This window comes from Phaseolus vulgaris, chromosome 6 (genome assembly GCF_000499845.2).
Source record: "Phaseolus vulgaris cultivar G19833 chromosome 6, P. vulgaris v2.0, whole genome shotgun sequence".
NCBI classification, from domain to species: Eukaryota; Viridiplantae; Streptophyta; class Magnoliopsida; order Fabales; family Fabaceae; genus Phaseolus; species Phaseolus vulgaris.
The window spans coordinates 13,744,242-13,761,533 of NC_023754.2; the positions used below are offsets into that span (position 1 = coordinate 13,744,242).

The 17,292-nt window shown below is 33.1% G+C and overlaps 1 protein-coding gene across 3 annotated transcripts; it reads left to right on the plus strand.

The window, feature by feature from the left end:
- The first annotated feature begins 688 nt into the window (after window positions 1–688).
- On the plus strand, window positions 689–16,105 carry LOC137831180 (uncharacterized). 3 transcript variants are annotated; one of them, XM_068638754.1, is made up of 11 exons: window positions 689–775; window positions 1,040–1,546; window positions 2,401–2,550; window positions 5,649–5,777; window positions 13,754–13,882; window positions 14,025–14,201; window positions 14,327–14,401; window positions 14,527–14,604; window positions 14,730–14,807; window positions 14,933–15,288; window positions 15,401–16,105. In XM_068638754.1, the coding sequence occupies exons 1-11, from the start codon at window positions 760–762 to the stop codon at window positions 16,007–16,009; spliced, it is 2,304 nt and encodes a 767-aa protein (XP_068494855.1). In that variant the 5' UTR covers window positions 689–759; the 3' UTR covers window positions 16,010–16,105. The 3 variants fall into 3 exon arrangements, with proteins under 3 accessions (XP_068494855.1, XP_068494856.1, XP_068494857.1); XM_068638755.1 differs by having other exon boundaries at window positions 14,348–14,401; XM_068638756.1 differs by lacking the exon at window positions 5,649–5,777.
- Window positions 16,106–17,292: the final 1,187 nt, after the last annotated feature.

The window sequence follows — 17,292 nt, forward strand, 5'->3', positions numbered from 1 at the left end:
ATAAGAAAAGGAGTAGTCTTTCTGAAGTGAAGAACAATTCTTTACTCATTTGAGTAACATTTTAACTTTTCTTTTCTTTTCTTATTTTAGTATTCTACCAAATAAAAGAAAAAGAGCACTACTTCAGTATTTAGCTTGCTTTTAGGAATAAAATGATTGATATAGAGCAATGAAAATAAAGACAAGAGATACCAATCCTTATCTTTGGGTGATGCGAAGATTCTAAGTGAAACAGTAACATTGTGCTTTATGCTTTTCTTGAGCTTTCGTTTTGCTCAGTATATGGACATAAATGTGATTGTCGAGCAAGAAAATTCCTTGATTCCACTTCACTGGACTGACTCTAAGATGACTTGAAACTCTTAATTTTTATACAAATAAAATGCTATTATTCTCAACTTTTGATGCATAAATACATTTATACACTGTTTATAATAGAAGTATACGTTTACTATAGTCGAAACTATGAATATAATCAGGAAATAGATTTCATATATTTAAAATTAATTTAATAGGAGACTAGAAATTAATACAGTGAGAAAATGGTAAGAGATAACTTTGACTAATTATTTTATAACTAGTGATAAAAACTAAAGAAATAGTAATAATACAAAACAAATAAAAAAAGAAGTAGTAGCATATACTAAACAGAAATGTGTAGAATTGGGAGCTTTGTCACTATAAAAAGCAAGCCTGCATTCTGCTTATTTGAGAGATTTCACGTCTATCACCATTCTTCTCTGCATTCTTCGTTTCAAAATGGTTTCAAGTGAAGGTGAGTTGAACTTTTACAAATCAGTTTTCTAAAATTTTAAAATTCTCCTTTGTACTCTAGTTTTCTATATATTTGGTACTAAATTTATTGACATACTGTTCTTGGTTTATCTTGTTATCCAATAACCTTGGAATCAAGTTGTTATCAGCATTTTTATTTATTTAACCATGCTTTAATTAATATCTGATATACTGGTGGGCCAAATTAAATCTTTAACATCTTTTAAACATATCAGATCATAATATTTTATAGTTCATGTTACAGATTGGTATGATATCACACACTTCAAAGAGTTGGTATTGGAAGAAAGATGGAAGCACGTTATTAGTGCATATGAGAACGACAGTGAGTACCACAAAGTCATAATCAACGAAAGCAGAGGCACTGCACTGCATGTGGCAGTGAATGATGGGAATGTGGAGCTTGTTAGCATTCTTGTTGAAGCAATCTTGAGGCATGAAGGGAGGGGAAAGTTGAGGGATGACAGTGCACTGAGGTCAACCAATGAGAGAGGGAACACTCCTTTGCATCTTGCAGCTTCCAGAGGGTTCATTGGCATGTGTAAGTTCATCATAGGGGAAAATGGTGAAAGGAAGGATTTGATTAGGGTTAGGAACAAGAAGCGTGAAACACCTATTTTCAAGGCTGTGCTCACAGGCGAAAGAAAGGCCTTTCTGTACCTTTACGATGTTTCCAAAGATTTAGATGTTTCACTTACGAACGATCATGAAGACACCATCCTTCACAAATCCATTTGGAGAGAATCGTTGGGTTAGCAAGCTTTTAATTTCATCTTCATCTCTATCTACTTCCATCAATCTACATATATATATGTTCAAAGCTTTTCAACCTTCTTAATCAATAATCTTTTCACTTATAACCTTCTTTATCTATATTCTTTCACTTGTTGATTTCAAATTCACCAATATGAAATCTCTAATAACATTTTCTCACTTTTAATTTTCAATAAATCATTTAAACGATAGTATTTATAAAAGAAATACCAAATCAATTGCTAAAAAAATAAACAACTTCGATTATTAAATCGATAGTGGAAAACATCATTTTTTTTTATATTTTTTCAATATAATAACTTATTTAACAAACAAACTTTTTGTCATGACCAAATTTTTTGATACTTCTATTTTCTATCTTCTATCGTTAAATATATTAATATTACTAAAAATTCATTTAATCATTATTTCGGTCACATATTTAAAATTGAGACTATTTCAATCATGTTGTAATCACTACTTTTCGATTGCTAAAGTGAATAACTAAATTAATATTTTTTTATAGTATAAGTCATAATATATACTTTATATACTATTTATATTTATATGTTTGAATAAAAAAAACTTCTCTTTATACATACGGTTGAATATTTTATTTAAACAGTTTTAAAGTTTTGAATATGCAATTCATATCTTTAATTTGTTTTTTCTAAAAGTAAAATTTGAAAATAATTTTATGTTGTAGTTGTAGTTTATTTAGATCTAAAAAATAAGCCCTAAACATGATTTTGAATGACCAATAGAATAAATTACTTTCACATATCACTATTTTAAATTTGATTGGATAAAAATATTTTTTGTTAATGATTTGTATGTGTGATTGATATATAGATTTGGCAATTATAATAAACCATTGTTATCCTGGACTTGTGAACATACGAAACAACGATGATGCCACACCTCTCAAAGTTCTTGCTTGCAGACCTTCAGCGTTCAAGAGTGGAAACAATCTCCCATGGTGGAAGCAAATTCTATATTATTGTAAGTGTTGTGCTCATTAATCTCATATATAATTAAGCTTTTTAATTAATAGTTATAGTTTTATCTTGTATACGTTCTAGTTAAAATACATCCTTTCAAATAGTGGAATTCTTAATTAATGGCTAGCCTAATAGGGATTTTAACTCCCCAACAACAAAATGTAGCATCTTTTATTTCAAACTATTAATTAATTCTTAAATTTTTATTTTTTATTATTGAATTTCATATTTATAAACTTTTAAATTATTTCTTATTTATAAACTTTTAAATTATTTCATATTTATAAACTTAATATATGAATTTTATCATTAATTAACTTTTTTTTTGGCAAAGAATAAAGTGAATTAATTAGAACATTTAAGAAATGTTCTAACCCATTTATCAACAACTCAAAGTCAATTGCAAGTCATTTATAGCAAATAAACATACATCCTACACCAAAAAAATTATATTTCACTACCATACTTAGAATCTTATCATAGACTATCTTATTTAAAATATATGATTGTTTAGACAACAAAGGTTGTGCTGTACCTAGTTGCATAATTTAGCATAACCATCCATTTCAATGCTTATTGCTTCTTTATAGATTTCAAGCATGTTATAAGAATAATACACCTATAAGAATAAGCAAAAAAAGTTGTACTCTTTTTACCTCTCATCCATGACCAAGTTTTTACTTGGGATAACACAAAATTTTTCAAAGGATCAACTGTTGCATTCCTGAACAATATGTTATTCCTTTTATTTCAATTCCAAATTCCCCCTATTATGGCGATCCACATACATCCTCAGGCTCTATTTCCAGCCTTATTTAATCTTAAAATATTAAATTGTCTTAAATATTGTTTTTGGATCAAAGTGTAGCACATTACCTCGTCAATCCAGATATAACACACATTCCAGACTGTTTTGGTAATGTTATAGTGTAGGAACAAATGAGTAACAATCTTCTCTTTCTCACTACACATGATACATAAAGTACTGTCAAACACTACCACTTTTCTATTCAAATTATTTTTTGTTGCCACTTTATTTTTTATCACTCTCCATGCTAGAAATTGTGCTAAGGGGAGAGCTTTTATCATCCAGAAGTTCTCATAAAGTTCCCTTTCAATCTCAAAGACATCATTAAATAGATCATTATAAGCAGATTTGACTATAAAGACCTGTGCCACATTTTTACCACAACCATTTATCTTCCCCTTCCATGTTCAAGGTTACCTTATCTAACTCTTGTATCAAAAGATATATTTGTTATATTTCTCATTCAAACCTCCTTCTCCATTCAAATACCACTTTCACGTATTATTTTTCCAACTCTCTACATCAAATAATGTTACCTCCTTACAACAAGAGATGATGTAAAGTCTTGAGCACTTCTCTTTAAAAGGAGTGTTTCCTACCCATGTATCCTCCCAAATCCTTATAAAATTTCTATCCTTTATAATCCAAACAACAATGTCTCCAAAAGTGCTATTTTCCTAATGTCTCTTCATAATAATGAATTTGATTTAAGATGTCATGTGTTTCTCAATTCCCTCCAACCGTGTAATAATTCTTTCCAGAGTCCCCCTTTTTAGTTCCTAACCTTCAAATGCACTTTCCTAATAATTAATGCTAAATCCCTAACTCCTAGACCCCATTTTCCTTTAATTTGCACACCTTCAGCCATGATACCCACACTATTTTCTTGTCCTCCTCCCTCATTTCCATAAAACTTGCCCCTGAATTTTGTTAATAGTAGATATTATCCCTGCAAACATTTTAAAGAGAAAGATATAGAAAAGAGGATGAGATGTAATAACAAATTTCAGCAAACAAAATCTTCTTGCAAAAGATAGGAATTTCCCTTACCATCTTGCCAATCTGTTCTTTATCTTAGCCACTACCCCATCCCAAAATGAGTTTTTATTATGATTCCCTCCCATCATCTGACACATATATGAAAAAATATACTCATAATATCACAACTAAGAATTTTAGCATAATTGTAAATCAAGCTAGTTATTTGTCTTTTTAAATAATTCACTTTTAACTCAAAAATTAGCTAAAACATCTGAGAATAGATTTTAAAACAATTATATCCTTCTTTTAATCTTTTTAATTTTTCTTTTAAAACAAACAACCCTTTAACCCCATAGGTTTTCTACCATTGTTCCAAACATCTAAGTTCCTAAAAGGTTTCGGTCCCGATCCCCAGTATTTGGTTACACTTTCCGACACTAAAGCGCAAAGATGTGATACAGTTCCCTCAACACATTGTTCTCCCTTTCTTGTCGTGACACCATCTTCTTTTAATTCCTCACCACTTGCATGTTTGAAAATTTTTCATCTTTTCTCCTCCACACTTTTCAGCTTGACCTTTTCTCATGATTCCTTCACACTTTTCAGATTGGCAATCCAAATTGCATCTAGTTGTTTCTGAAGTTGTTGTGGATTTGACACACCTTAGAATCTAATGAAGCCAAATCTCTGATTTATATTATTAAGCCCCCTTGAAATAAAGACATATATTGACCGTCTCTAAAAAAACCTTTCACAAATTATATTCCTTGTGTGCAAAGAAGAAATGTGAAAAAAAGAACGTTATACTATATTTAAGCATCTTAGAACAATAACCCAACGAACTATATAATTGCTCTCATGATAAGAGGAACTAAATGCATCCAACCTAGGTTACCATTATCTTCCACTATAAAAACCAACCTAAAAAAATCTCTTGGTGAATCAACCTCTTATGGTTTCAACAGCTTGAATTCTCTTACTAGATAATGTGAAACCATAACATATCATTAATTAATTAACTTAAATAGCCATTTTGAAAATATATTTAAAATTATTTTATATATAAAAGCTTACATGAAAAGTAAATTTGCGAATTTTTAAAAGTAAATATATACTTAATTAAATAAATAAAAACTTAGATAATGAAAAACATATGCATATTAATGTAAACTAGAAAATCAAACATTTAAGTAAGCCTATAAAACTTATATTTTGGAAGACCAAAATAACATTTAATTGATATATGTTATTTATGTCAAACCCACCAAAACACACTTTTAATGCTATTTTTATTATTTTTCATGTTAAAGTTATTTCTGTAGAACCTCTAGATGTTGTTCAAGCTATAAATTCGTACATGGAGGAAGTTAAAAAAGAAGAACCTCTAGATGCAAAGAAAACTAAAATATTATACATGGAAGACGACCATGAACACAAAGGTAAACTTACTTTCGATTAATATTTAAAATGTTATAATACTTGTTAGTTAACTTTCACTAATTAACGCATGTAAGTCAAATTCACGGTTGTTTCCAGTTTTCCCATTTTTATGATCTTACGACTATTAATTACCTATTTATTTCAAACTAAATAATTGGTTCCTTAATTTTTCAACAACTTTCATTGGTATTTAATTTGCTATGTTATTATAATTTTAATTTTTTTATGTATTTGGTTAATTATATTATTTTCTTCTGTGTGAACAAGTGTTCCGAAAACTAATTAAATTATCATTTTTATATAATTGTTGTAATCAACGATAATTAAGTTCAACAATAAAAAATTAATATCACTGTAGATTATATTTAATGGAGGGACATCGCTATATTTTAAAAACTTCAAAATTGTGTACAATTTTTTTTTAAATCTCAATATAAAATATGGAATCACCAAGATAATTCTTTGAGAACTTTCACTTGGTTCATATGAGCTGTAAGTAAAATCTGGTGTGGAAAATATGTGGGTGACAATAATAAAGGATATATGAGAACAAAGGAATAAGGTTATATTTAAGCAGGGGTGGCTGATGTAGAAGAAAGTATTCCATATAGCTCAACTCAGATCGTGGTTATGGATGAAGCATAGGGTTCGAGCCTTCAGTTTCTTGTTCTTGGAGTGGCACTTGAACCCTGTCCTTTGCATTAAAAGCTACATGTAAGTTGATTGGGTAACCTCTAATTGAGCATGGTTGTGGGGTGGATAGGCAGTGTTGCAGACCTCTATAATTGGGGATGGTGAAGAACTCGGGTGGAGTTCTTTGCAAATTTGAGTAGCAGAATTATGGGAGAAGTCTCCTGGATGCATATATTGGCTCATGAGGAAGCCACTATGGATGTAGAATGAGGTGGTGGTGAGATATTGTTGTTGGCTTAACATCAGTTTAGCGGAGTAGAGGTTTCAGGGGTTTTTGAAGGATGAAAAACAATTTGTTTTTTTTTTGCCAAGGAATTTAGGACCGTATTGTTGGAGTGTGGTGGAGACGCAGAACTTGGGTGGAGTCCCATGCATAATTGAGTAGTAGAACTGTGAGATGGGTCTTTTGCTGCACTTCTTGGAAAATGAGGACACCGCTATGGAAGTTGTATGTGGCAGTGGTGAGAATTGAAGCTGCTACACCTGCAACTTAGTGGAGTTGAATTCTCAGAGGTAGGGGTAAGGCTGCAACAAAAAAGGGCTGGTGCATAATTAGTTTTGGGCAAGGCAAAAAATGGTATAAAAAGGTTCATTTTTCTGGAGTAAATTGATAAGGAGTTTTGTAGAGGAAGAAGTACAAGGGAGGGGATCACATATTCTAGAAGTTTTGGAGGTAGGGGAGTGAGTGTGTAGATTGAACAAGTTTAAGGCAGTGTTGGGGGCTCTTGAAAGGGAATGAGGTTCTATGCAAGTTGGAGGCTGGTAGACTTATTAGCAAGGTTGTCAAACTCGCGAGTCTACATAAACTCGTGGAGCTCCGTAGACTCGACTCGTAGACTCGACTCGTAAACTCGACTCGTAGACTCGTAAGAGTCTACTTTCATATTAAAAAAAATTAATAGTTTCCTAGAGCATTTTTACTTCTATTAAAAGATGCAGTTTTATTAACCTCACTTGAATTTGGTCCACTCCCTCCCACACATTCCTTAAAAAATATACTGCAACTCTAAATTCAATTTCTGCCCAAAAAAACAAATGTGTAGCAAGCCCAATTAAAAAAACATACTTCATTCTGCAGCAGCGCAATAAAAAAACACAGAACCCTAATCCCTTTCCTACCCAAATTTCACACCACCCATCTCTAACCTTAAATGATAAGCAGCAACCTGCGACCACCGCTTCTGCAACTCGCGACGCAACCACCTACAACTCGCGACCACCTGCAACCCGCGACCACCGCACGCTCCGCTCGATCTACCGCCGCACTTCACAGAAGAACTCGACAAACGACACCGTTTTGGGGTTTAAAAAAACCCAGTTGGACTCGCCAACTCGGACCAGAGTCGCGAGTCCACTGCGATTTCACCAAGTCTACGCCGAGTTCACCGAGTTTACCTAAAAAACGAGTTGACTACCGAGTTAACTCGGCAAGGCAAAGTGGGCACATAAACTCGGACGAGTCAATGAGTTGACTCGCGAGTTTGATAACCATGCTTATTAGTGTGAAAGGGGTTGGTGGGTGAGTCAATACAATCATTATATTTAGGGAAGCAATGGGTCTTTTATGCCTATTGTGCTGAATGCAAGCATACAAGTTCCATAAGCTTTAGTATAGATTAAATGCTTGAAGTCTGCAGCCATGTGCCATGTGATGTTAATAGTTTTCTGCTACATAATTATGCAGAAATTTAGAAACCTAAACTCTTCTGAATTTGCTTGTATTAGTTGGTTTGGTTGTCTATGTATGTTTAAGGTTGGGGACACCCCTTAAGTGTCCCTTCTTAATTTAACTTTATTCATTGTCGACCAAAAAAAAAGATAATTCTTTTATAGTGATATTACAATCGATTGAAGATCAAAAGATAAGTCCCAAACGCTGCCCAATCAAGAAACAAAACCAATCAGAGAGCGCGATATGTAAAGAGCAATGAAACCCTAATCATGATGAAAGAGAGTAGATAAAATTGTGAGTGAGAAGAAAGAGAAGTAAAGAAAAGAAACTCTCAGTAAGCATAAAATTCTATTATGTGGTTGGTGTGTTCATGAAAAAGTTGGTTTGAAGCGATCTGGATGACAAACTGGTTGTCACAAAATAGAGTCGCAGGTTGGTTGAAGGGGAAATGAAGTTCGTTGAGAAGATATGTTAACCATTGCAGTTCACAAGTTGTGGTGGCCAATGCTCTATATTCCGTTTCAGAGGAGCTTCAAGAGATAACTTGTTGATTCTTTGACTTCTAAGAGGTAAGGGAGTCCTAGAGAAAGATGGAGTATCCAGTGGTTGACTTTCGGGTTTCAGGACATGTAACCCAATCTGAATCACTAAAATCCCGTAGTTGAAGGGTACTAGTTCGAGAGAAGTAAATGCTATCACCAAGGTTTCTTTTTAGGTAGCGAAGAAGGAGAGAGACATTTTACTGGTGAAGAGTGGTAGGAACAGATATAAATTGACTAAGGTTGTTGAAAGTGAAAGCAATGTCCGGTCAAGTATTGGTTAGGTAAATGAGGCGCCCAATTAGTCTTCTATATTGAGAAGTAGCTTCAGCGTTAAGTTTGGTGCCTTGTTTAGAGGAGAAACATGAGGAATGTGTCATTGGAGTGGGCATGGGTGCTGAATCTAGCATGTCAGTTTCATGTAGTTGGTCAAAAGAGTATTTGCGGTGATTGAGATGTAGTCTGGTATTATTGCAGGCCACTTCAAGCCCCCAAAAATAAGTGAGGTTGCCCAGGTTTTTTATTTTGAAGTGAAGATCAAGTGAGGTAGTGATGGTAGTGATTTTTTTACTGTTGTTACCCATGATGAGAACCAAATCATGAAGATAAATAAGGATAACAGTTATTGTATGTAAGAAATAGAGAGTGATTAGTTGCAGACGAGGTATATTTGTGAGACAAAAGAAAATGAGAGAGCTTGACATACCATTAACGACCAACTTGGTAAAGGCCATATAAGGAGCCCTGAAGCTTACAGACATGTTGTGGAAAAGGTAGAGGTAAACCAGGGGGAGGATTCATATAACTTCTTCAAGAAGATCTCCATGAAGAAAGGCGTTGTTTACATCAAGTTGTTTCAAAATCCAATTTTGTGATGTGGCAATAGCAAGTAACAACTTTAAGGTGGTGAGTTTCGCTATTGGAGCGAAGGTATCTAGAAAGTCAAGGCCTTTTAGTTGAGTGAGAACCTTGGTAACTAATCGTGCTTTATAACGATCAATGGTTCCATCAGAGTTATGTTTGATTTTGTATACCCATTTGCAACCTATGGTCTTCTTCCCTGGGGGAAAAGGAGTGAGTTGCCATGTGTTGTTAGTGGCAAGAGCAGTAAGCTCATCTTGCATGGCTATTTTCCAACAAGCATATTTTAAAGCCTCAGTGGTAGGAACGAGGTTCATTGTTAGAATAAATAGAAGAGACAAGATGTTTAAAAGATGAACATAAAACATTGTAAGATAAGTAATTGTGTATGGGGTACCTTGTATTTACAGTGGTGTTTGCGATGTGAAAATCAACAACATATGATGGTGTTTTGTGAGGCCGAGTGGAGCGCCTAGGAAGATAAGGTGAAGTGGTGTGTGTGGTGACAAACTTTGTTTGCTCAGTGGGAGGTGCAAAAGAAATGTCATAGACATAATTATATTCATGGGGAATAGGGAGAGATAAAGTGTTGGGGATCCTATTTAAACCATGATCCAATTTATATGAAAAATGAGTTTCATGATAACATGTCTTGATATTTCAATGCGATGATATTTCAGATTCAAGAAAATATAACCCTTAGTATTATGTGGAAAACCAAGAAAATGCCTTTAACAAATCTATCATCCAGTTTCTTTCTATGTGCAGTAATAATGCTTGAATTCAGCGCCATTATCAGTGCGAATGATTTTTACTTTAAAATTAAATTGGGTTTCTACAAAAGCTAGAAAATTAATAATGTAATTACGAACCTCAGATTTATTATGCAACATAATAGTCCATGTATATCGAGAGTAGTCATCCACAATAGTAAAAAAATTTCGAAAACCTTGCATAAAAGTAATGAGGCAGGGTCCCCAAATATCTAAATGTAAAATATCAAAGATAGTAGAAGTAGCAAAAGTACTTAAAGAAAAAGGTTTGTCTTTTGTTTGACATGATTACAAGTATCACATATGTGCATTTTGTTAATAGTAATGAAGGGATATTGTTTGCTCAAGACATGTAATCTTTCATGGGTGGGATGCCCCAGTCTATAGTGCCACAATTTATTGTCTTTAATATTGTAGTTAATAAAAGAATCAAAAGTTTGTGGTATAGAATGTGAAGAAACAGATAAGGAGTTAAAGAGATACAAGCCAACATTGACTTTAACTATACCAATCTTCTCTCTCGGGATAGATTGTCCTGTATGATATAGTGAGTAGAGGTGAAAGTTAAATTGCATTTAAGTTTCAAGGATAATTTGGAAGCAACTATTAAATTTAACTAAAACTAAGGCACGTATAACACATTAGAAAGATAAAATTTGGTAGAAAATTTAACTGAACCAGAATAAATCACAAAGACAGATTGACCATTGGTGTAAGTTGTGAAAGCAGAAAGATCAGTGCATACATGATCAATGGCACCAAAATCAATTATCCAAGAATTTTTAATATTGGGTAGAGAAGAAACAAACTTACCCATTGAAGACTGTTCAGTTGCGTTGATCACATATGTAGAGAAGGTGTCAATTTGATTAATCTGAGCTTGAGAAGAAGGAGCACCAAGATTATTTTGACGCAATATATCATTTAGAAACTAACATTGTTGAGAGGTGAGATGAATATCCTTGATGTTTTGTTCTTTAGAAAATTGCTCAGGAGAAACATCATCAGTAGTAACTAAATTATGAACCTGAGTAGTTCTGTTAGTGGTGTTGAACTTGTAGCTAGGTGGAAATTCATATTTCTTGTAGCAAGTGTCAACAGTGTGACATATTTTATTACAATAAGCGTAAAGTTTTATAGTGGATTTAAACTTAGAAGTTTTAGCATCAATAGTGGGAAACCTAACCTTTTGAAAGCATATATTCTTAGTGTGACCATATTTTCCACAAAAAATACACAAGGTACTATTAGGAGTAGCAGTACGACTAGTATTGAGGCTATGAATATTAGTAATGGCACAACAATAGACAATTGTTTTTCTTCTTGCACAAAAAGGATTTTTTTTTGGTATTGGTGGAATAGGCTTCATTAGTAAGACATGAGAACAAATATTACTATACTGATAATTTAGTCCCCTAAGAAACTGGATAACACGATCTTCACATTTTCGTTGATTTATAACAATTCCAATAGAACAAGAACATTTCACAGAACATGTACAGATAGGGTTACGTTTGAAATTTTCCAATTCATACCAGATTATACGTAATTTTTTAAAATAGTCAGTAACAGACAAATCACCCTAATTTAAAGAAGCACCCTCAAGTTGTAAATTAGAAATATGAGATAAATCCCCTAGAGAATATTTAATTTTCAAATTGTTCCAAATATCAAGAGCCACATCCATTCTGATAACACTTTGCCTAATAGGGATAAAGACAAAATAGACTAACTAGGAGACGACCATGTTGTTACAACGGGACCAAGTCGAAAAAGTTCGGTTATCCTTTGGTGGACAAGGATGAGTGCCAATAATGAATTCAACTTTTTTCTTGGCACTAAGCATTGGGATGATTGATTGCCTCCATGAATGGTAGTTGGTTGAGTCAAGAAATGGCAAAACCAATGAGGTAGCGGGATTCTCACTGAGATGTAAGAACAAGTGCTACTCACTTGTTTTTCCGATGGAGAGGACAAAGTAGGGTTTTCGTCAGGCATTGTTTACAATAAAAATAGTTAAGATTGTGGAGCAAAAGAAACAAAGCAATGAAAGAAAAAAAATACCAAGAAAAGGAAAAGTAAAAAAAGGCACAACAGAGCTCTTCATATTAAGAAGTGAACTTTAATCATAACTCAACCTCATAAAATTGGCTTATAAAGTGAGGTTTGCACCTACTTATATACTATGAAATGTCTTTATCTCTAGTCGATGTGGGATCTCCAACCCCCCTCACACCGCGAGCCTATCAACTCGTGTGTGAAACTATATATTATGGGTGATCCAATAACGATCCGATAGCGGGTGGCTTGATAAGCCAAACAAACTCTCGCTAGGATAGGTTCTAAATGATTCTGATACCATATTACAATCGATTGAAAATCAAAAGACAAGTCCCAAACGCTGCCCAATCAAGAAACATAAACCAATCAGAGAACATGATATGCAAAGGGCAATTGAAACCCAATCGCGATGAAAGAGAACAGAGAAAATAACGAGTGAGAAGAAAAAGAGACATAGAGAAAAGAAACTCTCAACAAGCATACAATTCTATTGTGTGTTTGAAAGTGAAAAGCAAGAGTGTAATTATAAGAAAAGAAATGACTAAAGATGTGGGAAAAAAAGAAAAAAGGAGATGGGCCCAATAAAAGCCCAGAAGCAAATAAAAGTATCTTTAACAAGTGTTTTTGTTTTTCAAGTAATGTGAAATTATATCGTTTCATAATTATTTTATTACTAAATATGAAAATAAGTATATAAGGCTTAAATTATGTGTATTATTAGTTAAATCATATATGCTCAACCCCTTTTGTAATCTACCTTCATTTCCTTAAATCCAAATTTTAAATAAACTTTATGAACCAAATTTGTGCAGGCTTTCATCAAGTTAATATTCTCAGACTTCTCCACTTTTTTTAATTATATACATGTTTCTTTTAAGCCCCCTGCTATAACACTGTACATTTTCTGGCTAGGCTCTTTAGTCATAGGTTCAAAATTCGTTTTGTGTACCGCTTATGCACTTGATCATGTGTTAATTACACAAATCTATTGCGTAGATACTTTGATGTTCTCATCGATTTTTCCTACATAACTCATCAAACTCACCCTACCTTCTAACACTGTATTTTCAAAAAAAATATAAGTTTTAGAAGAAAATAAATAAAATGGGTATCAAAATTTCACTCTTGTAATTCGAAATGATCTAATTTTAACTAATCAATTTATTCTTATAAAATTCTAAAAATTTCAATTTCTTTTAAAATTATCTTTCTAAAAGGTATATTTTATGATTTACAATTACAAAGTTTTTTTTACTCTATTCTTTACAATATCTTTCTAAAGACTATAAAGAGAGGAGTCAACTCTTTAACTTGGTGTTTTAATTTTCGATATACCACTTTCAGTCATTGATGGAGTAGTATTGTTATTATTTCAGTGGATATAGAAGGCAAGAAAGCACAAATATGTGTGGAACCAAAGTATGTCACTCTTGTTCGGTCTGTAAAGAGTATTGCTCGATTTGCACTAAAATGCCTTTGGCCTTCAGGATGGGTTGTCACATTAGGTATGTTGATGAATTTTTATATAAAATTCACAAAAATCTTATTGTAATATAAAATATTATAGTAGTTAAGTGAATATAATCTAATTGGATTATTTATCATAAATGATTGGTCTTCTCCATGCATATGTACATAACTTGGAAGACTTGGAAGCAATAAAGAAGATAAAGCAAAAACACATATGGAGTGGTCAGCTCTTGACTTTTTTTATGGAAAACCCTTATATGGACATAGGAATTGCTGGAGGTACACCATCCATGAAATATAACAGAAATAATAAAGATATCGACTCACTCTTTATTACGACAGAACAATTGAAAGGTAAGCCATAATCACTTCACTTTATGACAAAACATTATAATTTTACAAATTCATGTTTGTTATTTTTATTATTATCTAAATCTAAATATTTGGTCTCATCTTCCTCTTTTTGTACATATTTGCAGATTTGAGTGAATATAGCTTAGGGCCGGGTCAACAAGACAGTACTACAGAATCTGAAACAGAAAAAAATAAGAAGAGTAAGCCATAATCACTTTACTTTATGACAAAACATTATAATTTTACAAAACCATGTTTGTTATTTGTATTGTTATCTAAATCTAAATATTTGGTCCCATCTTCCTCTTTCTGTACATATTTGCAGTTCTGAGTGAATATAGCTTAGGGCAGGGTCAACAAGACAGTACTACAGAATCTGAAACAGAAAAAAATAAGAATGAGAGTAAGCCATAATCACTTTACTTTATGACAAAACATTATAATTTTACAAAACCATGTTTGTTATTTGTATTGTTATCTAAATCTAAATATTTGGCCCCATCTTCCTCTTTCTGTACATACTTGCAGGGCTGAATGAACCTAGCTCAGGGCAAGGTCAACAAGACAATACTACAAAATCTGGAACAAAAAAAAAGGAGAATGAGAGTAAGCCATAATCACTTTACTTTATGACAAAACACTATAATTTTACAAAACCATGTTCGTTATTTGTATTGTTATCCAAATCTATATATTTGGCCCCATCTTCCTCTTTCTGTACATACTTGCAGGGCTGAATGAACCTACAAAAGAAATGGATAAGGATAATGCATTTTTGACTGCTGCAAAAAACGGCATTATGGAGATTGTGCTTGCACTTAAATCCAAAATACCGAGTGTTATGCATGAAACCAACTCCAACAACGAGAACGTGTTGCTTGTGGCAGTGAAGAACAGGCAGACCAAAATTGTTGAGGAGTTGAAGATTAATTTGGATAAGAAATTGTTCGATAACTTAATTTTGGAAGTGGATGACATGGAGAACACTGTGTTGCATTTAGCTTCAGGTACAACTACCCACAATGAAAGGACTTGGCAGATTGCTGGTTCTGCCATGCAAATGATGTGGGATATCAAGTGGTATGAGGTATGCATGTTTTCACGTTCATAATATTATCCAAGTCAACCTTTGCACTTGCAACACAAACACACAAATGTATGATTAATTTTCATGATCATGCATGCATGCATTGATGCAGTACGTGAGAGCCCTAGTGCCGGAACATTTCACATCAAGAACCAACAACGACAAAAAAACCAGCACAGAAGTCTTCAAGTTGAACCACGAAGTCCTGCTGAAGGAGAGCTCAGAGTGGATGAAGGAAACCTCCAACTCCTGCTCTGTTGTAGCTGCCCTAATCGCCGGCGTCTCCTTCGCTACCTCCAGCACCGTCCCTGGGGGCACTAACAATGGAAAGCCGGAGCTAGAAGGGCAGCCAGCTTTCGATGTCTTCGCCATCGCATCCCTGATTGGTCTTTGCTTCTCGGTGACCGCTCTTATAATGTTCCTGGCGATCCTGACCTCACGGAAGCAGTTCCAAGACTTCAAGATGAGTTTGCCCTTGAAGCTCCTCTTCGGCCTCAGCTCTTTGTTCGTCTCCATTTCTTCCATGTTGCTTTCCTTCTGTGCTGGACATTTCTTCGTGCTCAAGGACAAGTACAAGAACATCTTGTTCCCTGTCTACATTGCAACTTGTTTGCCTATTACTTTCTATGCAGTGCTGCAGTTTCCTCTCTATGCTGATCTGCTTAGAGCCATTTTCAAGAAGGTCCCACAACCAAGTACTACTAGCAGCAACCAAATCTAGAGGGCTTTTTCTTTTGCTTCCCACACTTTCTTTTAACACTTCTTAATCATTGTATCACTTTATTCAAATTTTAAACAAAGTATTTGATTTTACTCATTTTTTTTTTCAAATCATTCAAAGGGGTTGATTTTTTTTTTTTTTTTTAAATTACTAATTAGATTAGTATATGAATTTAGTATTTTTTTTTCTATTTGAAGTCGAGAGAACGTGATATGACTTCATTTGAAAAAAATTACACTAAACTAAAGTAGTGTTACTTTGACACGAGTTTATCTTGATATGTGACGTTTTATATTTATAGTAAATCGTTGCATGTTTTCATGACTAATCCTAATTCGTATTTTCAAAAAATCGACCACATTTTAGTGATTTGAAAAAGAAAATTACACCAATTGAGTGACCAACTACATGTAAGTCTTGTTTTATAAGTTGATTTTGTATGAAAAAGTTATCTATGTAAAATAAAGATAAATTGTTACCTAATTATTTTTTTATCATTAATAACAAATATATTAAAACAAGACAATTAGATTTCACAATGGTAAAAAAAAAATAGAAAGAAGAAAAACAAAAATCTATATGATGTTAAGAAATCTATTTAACACAGTAAACCTTATTTATATATATATATATATATATATATATATATCCTTATTTGAATCCAAAAATGTCTTATGTAGACAACAATTTACACACTCAATTCATTCTGAATGATGCAATTTGTTTCCCAGATAGTAGAATTTACACGTTGAGCTTTGTCTTCAAATATGTGAAATTGAAATCTATGTATCTTTCCCTTAAATTCTACCAAAAGATCTGTAAACCAGAATGATAGAAACACAACAAAGCATTACCAAATGCTTTTTTTCACCAGCCCTTATGATTTTGTCATTCCACTTCCCTTGTTTACTGTCAATCCGTAAGTCAATATTCATCCTCTTTGATCATTGATATTGTTGCATATACCAAACCACGTGGTTTATGTGATCAAACATTTTTCTCTAGATTTCATATGTGATTGAGAATTGAAAACAAAAAATATTGAAAAATAGGTTTGAAGCTCAGAAACTCAATATTTGCATTGTTTGCAACAAGTAGGAGAAACAGAGACATGTGACAAAGTCATCCTCGGTCCCATGTATACATAATATTTATGTTAGGAAGTTTCCTGTGCAACAGAGCCAGAACTACAAGAGTAATACACATAAGGACAACGTTCACATGGTATTTAAATGATAAGATTTTTTTACTCTTTAAAATTGATTGTAGGCATGTAACTGGGT